This window comes from Solanum stenotomum, chromosome 9 (assembly GCF_019186545.1).
Source record: "Solanum stenotomum isolate F172 chromosome 9, ASM1918654v1, whole genome shotgun sequence".
In the NCBI taxonomy this organism is placed as follows: Eukaryota; Viridiplantae; Streptophyta; class Magnoliopsida; order Solanales; family Solanaceae; genus Solanum; species Solanum stenotomum.
The window spans coordinates 42929167-42940137 of NC_064290.1; the positions used below are offsets into that span (position 1 = coordinate 42929167).

The 10971-nt window shown below is 32.7% G+C and overlaps 1 protein-coding gene across 1 annotated transcript; it reads left to right on the top strand.

Annotated features, from left to right (window-relative positions):
• The first annotated feature begins 6904 nt into the window (after positions 1-6904).
• On the top strand, positions 6905-10706 carry LOC125876413 (DNA repair protein RAD51 homolog). The gene is made up of 9 exons (XM_049557597.1): positions 6905-7107; positions 8542-8686; positions 8815-8925; positions 9010-9101; positions 9196-9290; positions 9376-9489; positions 9921-10050; positions 10201-10322; positions 10416-10706. Exons 1-9 carry the CDS (start codon positions 7009-7011, stop codon positions 10537-10539), a joined length of 1032 nt encoding a protein of 343 aa, XP_049413554.1. The 5' UTR covers positions 6905-7008; the 3' UTR covers positions 10540-10706.
• Positions 10707-10971: the final 265 nt, after the last annotated feature.

A 10971-nucleotide genomic window follows, 5' to 3' on the forward strand; every position in this document is an offset into this window, starting at 1 on the left:
CCAATTGCAATTCCAGAGTTGTTTGGTGAGCCTCATTTTGGAGGATCCCTTATTTATTTTCTATTATTTCAGTTTTGTTAGGATGATCGGGGGTCTTGTCCTGACATCCCTCATAGTCTTTTAGGCTTCATAGATAGACAGTAATAGTTCATGAGTTTTTTTCATTTCCATTGTTGATGTTTGAGACTCGAGTGGCCTTCTTTGGGCCAGTTGAATGTTCTTATACATTTTTGAGTTTATTATTNAGTAATAATCTCAAAGTTGGAGGATGAGGAAATATTTTTAAACATATGAGTTGAGTATATTTTTGGGAGTAGTATTGAGCACCGGTATAGGGACGAGTTTAAACAAACTCAAGTCATCATAAACCGTATGCCAATGTGGGTAGAAAGGGTCATACTTTTTAGATGATTCATTATTGCTTTTTAAGCATAGATTAGTGGATCCACTTAGTTGAGGATATCTTATACTCCGACAAGGTATAAGACAGTTCTGGCAGCATGGGCGAGACATTCTATCATCACATAGATCATAGTGATGGTTGTCGGTTGGAGAATCTCCCAGATTGAGTTATTTTGTATCTTTACATACAAATTGAGTTATTATTGTATTTTTAAATACTTTGAGCTATCATCTATTGTATTAAAAGCTTTCTTTATAATGCATCTTTATTATTGCTTTATATTGAACTGAGTTGAGCATCCCTGAGTTTGAGTATTTTTTAGTATCCTTAAGTTGAGTGAGTTTGAGACAAGGTAAGTATGTTTCCTTCGATTTCAATTCAAGCTTATGTTGTGCATTAGATTTCCCATTGCATGCTTGTACATTCAATGTACTTATGCCATTTGTCCTATTTCGTTTCATGATGCAGATACATGAGATCAGGGTAATCAAGAGGCGTTTCGTTGATACCAATTGCAATTCCAGAGTTGTTTGGTGAGCCTCATTTTGGAGGATCCCTTATTTATTTTCTATTATTTCAGTTTTGTTAGGATGATCGGGGGTCTTGTCCTGACATCCCTCATAGTCTTTTAGGCTTCATAGATAGACAGTAATAGTTCATGAGTTTTTTTCATTTCCATTGTTGATGTTTGAGACTCGAGTGGCCTTCTTTGGGCCAGTTGAATGTTCTTATACATTTTTGAGTTTATTATTTTGAGACATCAAGTTTCAAGTTTTACTTTTAAATTTCTTTTATTGTTGATTAAGTCGTCCGCTGAGTATTGAACCAGGCCAAGGGTTCACTTGGGGCCAACAATGGTTCTCGAGTGCAGGCCACATCCATGGTGTAGGCTCGGGAGGTGACAATTACTTTGATTTTAACTACCCTAAGTAAAAGTAGATAGTCATACTTTCTCTTAAGTAAATCATTTTATTCGTGTAATAATAACTCTAGTATTGCTTAATTGAATACATAATAACTATCTTGAGGGTTATTCATGTATTAGGTGTTTGTGTCTATCGAGATGTGTATACTCTCAACAAATTTAATTTATTACTTCCAAACCGATAAAACCAAAAAAACCGAAACAAACCGATAATAACACTGACGGTTATTTTTTTCATTTGGTTTGGTTTGGTTTTAGAAATTTAAAACTGAATAAATTGGTTTGGTTTTGATTTTAACCGATAACCGATCCAAACTGAACCATGAACACCCCTATTGAAAAGACAAAATAATATCATTAGTTGAAACATCATTAAACACATCTTTTTCCATAAAAGGAACCATGCAATTGCTCAAGAAGTCACAGTTCATTTACTCCCCAACTCATTCTCAATGTCGAAAAAGCTCCTTCAACAGATGCAATGGCAACTCACAGAAGCAAAGAAAATTTCACTAAACGAAATACTTTCTTTTTTATCTATTTTTTTACTAACCCTCCTAGGAGATCCCACATTTTTACTCCCTTGGTAAGTCGACAACATTTGGATTGGAAATGAGGGGTGATTACTAGGGGTGTAGGTGGCAGAGATGGTTCAAATTTTTCAAATAGGACAAGGCACAAGTACCCCCTGAGTTATGATCAAAATCTCAACGACATACCTTAACTTAACTACTATCCTATTACCCCTCGGAACTGATTATTTCGTATTTTTGTGCACATTTTGTGCTAACATGGCACCTTATACCAACCGAGTTGGTTGTGTTTGTACACACGCACCTTTCATGTGTGTAATTTTTTTAAAAATATATATTTTTAAATTAAGTTAATACATATATATTTTTTGTCTTGTATCTTAACTTCTTTTTTTCTTTTACCTACCTTTGTTGTTTTTTCTCTTTTATTTTTTATGGATTTTATTTACTCTTTTTTTTTGTTTGTCTTTCTTTTTTATTTAATTTCAAATGTCTTGTATTTAAAATAAGTTAATTTAGAATGGATATCAAAATAAGTGAAGAAAATCAAATAAAACATAAAAAATTAAAACGTTAAAAATAATGGACACTTTTAGTTATTTTAAAAAAAATACACATTTTTTAAAAAATAATTAAAAGTGAAAAGATAAGAAATTAAAAGGAAAAAAATAAAATTTTAAAGTGAGGAAGAAATTATAATAAATATTTTACAAAGAAANCTTATACCTTATCCCTTTTCAAATATCAAATCAAACCATTTGTGTCAAATTTTTAAATTTATAAACCAAACCAAACTAATAAAACTTGTGTTTTTCAACCTCGAATTTTTCGGGTCTGTTCGGATTTTTCAAATATCAAATCAAACTATTTGTGTCGAATTTTTAAATTTATAAATCAAATCAAACTAATAAACCTCGAGTTTTTTTGGGTTTTCGGATTTTTCAGGTAAAGTATTCATACAAACATATAATTAACTTATGCTCCAAATATTTCTTTAGTTCAACCAAAATACAACTATCTAAGGTATTTCTTAAGAAAATAACACAAAATATGAGATGAGTGATGACACTAAAATATTCAACAAAAAATAATTATGAAATCGTATAAAGTAAACATTGCAAATTAATAAGTCATAATGAGAATGATCATAATTTAAAAGTTCTAAATTGTGCTAAAATAAGTCTAATAAGTATTAATTACATGATTAAACATTAAAGAAAAAATAAAATTAGGTTATGTATTTTAAATTTCTAAACCAATGTAAAACTAAAGAACAAATATACAACACTATTTTCATTCTTAGTGTTGAATTAATTTTTTTTTGTTAGCACTAGTATTTTTTATTTTGAATTGAGCTTTATTAGAGTAACTAATATATATAGACTATAACCTTTATTGGACCATTCAAATTTCTAATTCTCAAAAAGCTTGAAAATATATGTTAGAAGATAAAAATTATGAAAAAGTATAAGTAATATTTAGAAATGATATCAAAGTAAATGTTTTTATGTATAAAATACATTTTAAAATTATATATATAATGTCGGTTGGTTTGGTTTCGGGTTGACTTTTTTGAGTTAAAACCAAATCAACCCAAGTATAGTCAGGTTTTTTTTTACAATACCAAACCAAATCAAACCGAACTATTAGTCAGGTTTTTTTTTCGATTTGATTCTATTTGCAATTTGGTTCGATTTTCTATTCAATTTTGTACACCCCTAGTGATTACCATCACAACAACTCCATCTCGTCCACCAAACGAAATACAATAGGTTAATACTGATGTTTTCTTTGTCTGGACCAATCTTTTTGAAAGATCACAAAGCCCATTTAAATTCAGAACCTTTGATAACGTTTTTTCATCAAAGGGAAAAGGTTTTAAGTTATTCTAACGTTTTTTTAAAGTAGTACTTGCACATGTACAACACCAGGCAACTGGGGATAGTATTTGCCGCCCAAGTTGGACAGTCCAATACCACTGGGCTATCTATCATCATTGTTGATTTAGGTGGTTCAAAATATATGTACAGAAGTATAGAAAATCTACCATATATGTATAGTGTAATTTTTTGTCGAACCCACGTAGGCTTGCCCATGATCATATCATCATACACGGAAAAGGACCAAAGTTATCCTTCAACTATTCGAAAGAGACTAAATATACCCTTCAATTATTTTTGAGCTCAAAACTACCCCTTCCGTCTAACTATTGGATCACTTATACCCTTCCTTTTAACGAAATAATGTGGCAGCCAAGTGTAAATTATAACGACACTTAGACGTCCACCTAAGCATACTCACCCACCCATTAGAAATCCAACCTTCTCTAATAACCCTAATTTCATTTGGAAGTTAATTTATTGTTTATATATATATATATATATATTGAAATGGTTAATGGACAATGTGGAATTTCTTTATACTTTTATCAGTCCAAGCTGTCAAATTTAGCACATTGAGATCACGGTGACATCTTCATACATATCGTGTTTCAAGTGAATTGATAGAATACTCTGACATTGCTTCGAAATTCTAGAGATGAAGAAAGCTTCTTGAGGAAATGGGGGGAAAATGGAGTAAGGATGGAATCGGGGTTATTAGGAAAGGTTGGATCTTTTAATGGGTGGGTGGGTGTGCTTAGGTGAACGTCTATTGGAGTAATAATTTACATATTGGCTACCACATACTATTCTGTTTAAAAGGAAGGGTAGAAGTGATCCAATAGTTAAACGGGAGGGGTAGTTTTGAGCCCAAAAATAGTTGAAGGATATATTTGATCTATTTCGAATAGTTGAAGGATAATTTTGACCATTTTCCGTATTTATTTTATAGGAAAAATTACCTAAACGCATAATTTATCATATTCTCTAAAATTTCCTACTATTTGAATAAATTACAAAATATCCCTACTCTCTCTTATACTCAGATACATCACTTTACGCAATGCATCAGTCGGATACATCACTATATGCGATGTATTAGGATGTAATAATCACTTTACGGGATGTATCGATAAAGTACATCACTATAAGTGATGTATCGGTCGGATACATCACTATACACAATTTATCCGGACGTAATACATCACTTTACGCAATTTATCGGTCGGGTACATCACTATATGCGATGTATCGAGATGTTGAGCGATGTATCTGAAATCTGTATACGATGTATGAGGACGTTTTTGGGATGTGTTCAGATTTCACCAAATTTAAGAGATTTTTGTAATTTGAAAAAGGATTGAGATATGATATAATTAACTCTTAACACTATGTGATTTGTGTAAAATTCCCTAATTTAAAAACATTTGAAGTATAAAGGGACCAAAATATACTTATTCTAGATATAAAGAAGAAGAAATGCTAGCCTTTAAAGATTTTTTAATAAAAGAAAAAAAAACAACACTTTAAGGGATATCCCGTGTAATTTCCTATCTTTTCATCACGAGTATATGTACAATAAGTTAGTTGTACATCATCAGAGTTTTTGGCCAAAAATATCCTTAAACTATACATTCAACTTAAACTATATCCTTACATTATTTTTCTTAACAGAAAACATCCTTCAATTATTTAAAATTTGACAACTTTCATCCTTTTGTTAAAATTTGTCAAAAAACAACAAATTATTCACAAAAACATGTACGGTTCACACTACTCTCAATAAAACTCCCTAAATCGCCCCAATAAACCAATTATGTTCATTCTACATACATCTAAAATAATATTATAATTTTTTTAACAACAACGTTTTGCATTATCTTTCTTTTAATTAGCAATTTTATTTTTATTTACTTTTCATTTGATTTGATATCAAAGAATTATCAATGAAAATATTTTCTTTTCATTGAATCTGCAAAAAGTGGTGTCGATCGGAGACTTTTACATCTAATAACGACAAAACGAAACTTGAGTACTAGAGATCAAAATTAGTTGAATCTTGATCACCTCAATTATCAATTTTCCCCAAAAAATTATTGATTTAACAGATATTTTGGCTTTGCAAGGTGAAGATGGTGTGAAATTAAGCTCCAACTCCATTCAATTGGTAAAAGAGAAGAGTAGATCATGTCTCCTTGTAGACTCACACCGTCCTAACATTGTTTTTTTAACGGCAAACATGAGTCTCAATTTTTTTAAATTTTTTTTGGATGCTTTTCCAACCTGTAATAATATTATATATATATATATATATTATTTTTTATTATTATTATTATTATTATTATTATTATTTTATGAGAATAGAATGAATTGCATATGTCTTATGAGGAATTCACTAATTTTTTGACAAATTTTAATAGAGGGATGGAAGTTGTTAAGTTTTAAATACTTGAAGAATGTTTTTTTTTTGTTAAGAATGATAATTTACGGATGTAGTTTAAGTTGGGGTATAGTTTAAGGACCTGTTTGGCCATAAATTTTCCAAGTAAATTTTGGGGGAAAAATTGGCAAATAGTATTTGTCCATACAATTTGTCATTATTTGGCAAATATTGGCAAATAATCCAAATTCTCAAATACTAGAAAAAATTAGAAGTTGGGCCAAATCTCATTATTTGAAAACTTTTAATAATTCAAATTGTACATCAATCTTCTATCTTTTATAAAAGCACGTGCTTAGTAGTTATTTCCGTTGTTTTACATAATTTTTTACGTGAACATCAAAGTATTGATGGAATATTCAGTGAACATGAAAGTGATGATATGGTTGTTGATGAACAATCGGCTTAGGATAACAAAATCATGTGTTATGTAATACAAACATATGGTTAGTTTTTAAAACTTATGGGTATAAATCATATTTCTTAATAAAGTGAAATATGTTTTCCAAATACTATGGCCAAACACATGGTGAAATTTCACCCAAATAATATTTGCCAAAATATTTGAAAAATAAGCTAAAACTCTACATCATCACTATATTATTACTACATTTATTTATTTTTGTGTTTAAAATATCTGCAGAAAAATAATGATATTATTATTTATTTATTTATTTATTAGTTCCATTTAAACAGCTTGTCAAGCACGATTTTGTTTGCAGTATTTTTGGCGGCTCCTCACGCCTTTGAAATATTTCCTTTTCCCTCCATTCTTCCATCTCTTTCAACACCATCTGTTACTCTCAGTAGCATCAAGAAAATTAGCAATGGAGCAGCAGCAGCACAGGAATCAGAAGTCGATGCAAGACCAAAATGATGAAATCGAGGATGTTCAACACGGCCCTTCCCCTGTTGAGCAACTTCAGGTTTCCCCCTTTTCTTCTTGAATTGAGGGGTTATACTTATAAAGTTGTTTTTCTCTTTGTTTTACATCATTCTTATGATAAACTGATGCTTTTTACCTTCACCCATTTTCCTGTTCCCCTTAACCAAGATCTTGATTTTGTGTTGTTCCCTAACCCAGAATTTTTTCCTTTCTAACTTTAATTCAACCCTTCTCATGTATAAAGTATCTTGAATCTTGGATTGGGGGTAGTTGTTCTTGTGATAATTTGTGATTGTTTATGATTTCAGATTCAATGTGTAGCTGGGGTCTGATCTTGAATCTTGAATTGTGCTGCTTAGGTTAAATCTTGAATCTTGAATTGTGGTTCTGTGTTGAATCTTGAATTGTACAAAACTGAATTTTGTGAAACAGCTTTTTTTCCTCACCTTCAGGTTGAATCTTATATGCCCCGCTTCTGGGAAATGTCTTTTGTTTTTGGGGTTTTCTATAATGTCCCCTATTTTGGCTTCTTGGATTGGGTTTGCTTTCCATGGTGCTCTTGTGGGTTATTTTACAGTTGTCTCTTCCTGTCCTTCACTGCCTGAGTTTTGAAGCTAAATCTAGTATCACTTTATAGTAGAATGCTTTGTGAAATGGGTTCTCTAAGCTGTATCACTGATCTTGAAAACCTGGATGATTGCTTTTTTGTGATGTTTTGATGGAGTCATGGAGCCCTGCGCCAAGCCTAAGTCTAGTATTCAAGTGGAGAAGGGTAGAGGAGTGACCCATCATTCCTGAGTTTCGAATGCTATTGTTGGCAATAAGGGTTGTCTCGCTTCATATGAATTTGTAGGTTGTCAAATTAAGAAAAAACAATGCCGTTCCAATCTCTTTGCTGTCAGTAACAACAACCAGTTTTCATCAGAAGATTTGTAGGATACAATCAGAGTGTACAGAATTGAGGGCACCATGAAAAAACTGCTTGCAGAGAGGCACTTGACACAAAATGACACATTATGAGGCATGATATGGGGGTTGATGGTCACATATTTTAGTGTGCACCTGGGTGATGTGGTTGAATTTTCAGCTATGCTCCTTACAAGATTTTTTCAATTTAGATCTTTTTCTGAAGAATTTTAGGTCTTGACTCTTGAGAGATTAACATTTTCAGTAACTCAGATACGTACTTATCATAAGTTTCTCATGTTGCAGGTTTTAAAAATATTTACATGAAGTGAAACCTAAACTCTTGAGGATTTTTAAATCTTTCTGGTAGTACATTAAAGCAGGACTAGGCATTTCCTAGATTTTTTTCTCGAAATTGTTAATATTTAAGAGGCACTATCTTTGAGTATCTTTTTCCAGTCTAGCTTGTAATATAGTTGTTTCTGTTGAAGACACCCTGTAAGTTCTTCCAACTTTAAAAGGAAATGGTCCATTAGTTACTGAGGCATATAGCTTTTTTGTCCTCAAGGCATCAGGGATTGCAGCTCTAGATGTAAAAAAACTCAAGGATGCTGGTCTATGCACAGTTGAATCTGTTGTTTATGCTCCAAGAAAGGAACTTCTGCATATTAAAGGAATTAGTGAAGCTAAAGTTGACAAGATCATTGAGGCAGGCATGTCTCTCTTCTTTTAATTGTCATTGCCAGTGCTTATGTGTTTTTCCTTACCTTCTTTTTTCACCCATTTCTGCAATTTTTTATCAGCAATCAGTACTAAACCTTTTAATGCTGCATATGAACAGCTTCAAAATTAGTGCCTTTGGGATTCACTAGTGCCAGCCAACTCCATGCACAGAGGCTTGAAATCATACAGATAACTTCTGGATCAAAAGAACTTGACAAGATATTAGAAGGTAGATATCCATCTATTTTGTGAACTTCTAGAACTGGAATTTGATCTGGCATCACAACCTCATGCTTTTTTTGTCACTTGTCAGGAGGAATCGAAACTGGATCTATTACTGAAATTTACGGAGAGTTCCGATGTGGAAAGACTCAGCTGTGTCACACACTATGTGTCACTTGTCAAGTACGATAACCTAGACAATATTTTTTTATTTTAAAATCCCATAAATAAAGTGCACAAGATTCATTTAAATATCATTCTTTATCTGTTATCTCAGCTTCCATTAGATCAGGGAGGTGGTGAAGGGAAAGCAATGTACATTGATGCTGAGGGTACTTTCAGACCACAAAGACTTTTACAAATCGCAGACAGGTCTTCTACTTGTAATCTCAACTCATATGTTTTTCTGGTATTATGAAGTTCAAACTGTTGTCATCAGTGGGGTTAAATGCTGCAGGTATGGATTGAATGGTCCTGATGTTCTGGAGAATGTAGCCTATGCTCGAGCTTATAATACCGATCATCAATCAAGACTTTTGCTGGAGGCAGCTTCAATGATGGTGGAGACCAGGTTAACTTTTCTCCAAATTCCACTGCTCGTTTTTGAAAAAAATTATCTTGCTTCTCAGTGGGGCTGTGTTACTTTGAGAGAGAAAATGTGCTTAGATTATAGCTTAGAGAATATACCAACTCTTGATCGAGTATGCTGATTGTTGAAGCGTTCTAGTTTGAAGCAGCTCTCGATTTGTTTCATTGTGGATGTCCATCTTACATCTAATGCATGTTTGGATACAACTTGGATGTTTCAACAAATAAATCTTTTTGAAGTGTTCTAGAATTAACTCAAGGTGTGAACTTAACGGACAGAAATAAAAAATTTGCTTCCTGAATATAGTGAAAATCTTGAACTTGTGGCTTCCTTAGTTGTTTGGGTTCATCTCATCAAGCATAAAAAAGATCTCTGTTAGATGCTTAACTTTGAAAACTGTTTTGATCTAGCAGATTCGCTCTTATGATTGTGGACAGTGCTACTGCTCTTTATAGAACTGACTTCTCTGGGAGAGGAGAGTTGTCTGCCAGGCAGATGCATCTTGCGAAGTTTCTGAGAAGCCTTCAGAAGTTAGCAGATGAGGTAGTTTAGCATGTCCATCATTTGTGCCGATTATCCAAAATGGAGTCTCCTCCCTGTTTTTCTCTGTTTTGGTGGTGTTTAATGTTTTAGAATGAGATTAGGGGTTCTTGACTTAATTTTTTTGTCAATCCTTTACTTTTACACTTGCAGTTCGGTGTTGCTGTTGTTATTACGAACCAAGTTGTTGCTCAAGTGGATGGTTCTGCTGTATTTGCTGGGCCTCAAATAAAACCCATTGGTGGCAATATCATGGCACATGCTTCTACAACGAGGTATGCATAATAGTACAACTATAACTTGCAGGCGTGCAGCGCAGCTTATCTTGATAGCTGAAATTTTACTCTCTTTTTTTCAAATTCTGACAGACTAGCTTTGAGGAAGGGTAGAGCGGAGGAGCGGATTTGTAAAGTAGTCAGTTCACCATGCTTAGCTGAAGCTGAAGCAAGATTTCAAATTTCTGTTGAAGGGGTCACTGATGTAAAGGACTAAATGTGTGATCAGCACATTGTCTACTACTAGTACTATTTTTGTTTTCTACTTGGAATATGTTTTGTCATCATTTTGAAGGTCTAAGTATGTTGTATGACAACACTCTGCAGTTTTTGTAGAACAATACTCCTTCCCTCTACTAAATGTAAATGCTCCTTTTCTTTTTGCGTCTTTTTGGCATCTCATTCTGTATGTTCTTAGATTTATGTAGCACAAGGGAAACTAAAGAACCTAAAGTAAAAGGAAGAAGGGTGCATGCTATTGTCCAAGATTGTATCTACTTTTTCCTGTTTTATATTTTAAAATTGTGTAAAAGTTTGCTCAATACTTGTTGGGGATAAAAGGAGGGTGGAATTCACCATGAATAAAAAGGTGTTACTTGATAATTTAAGGATCAAAGCACTGTTCCAGGAGTTTCTCGAGAAAACACTT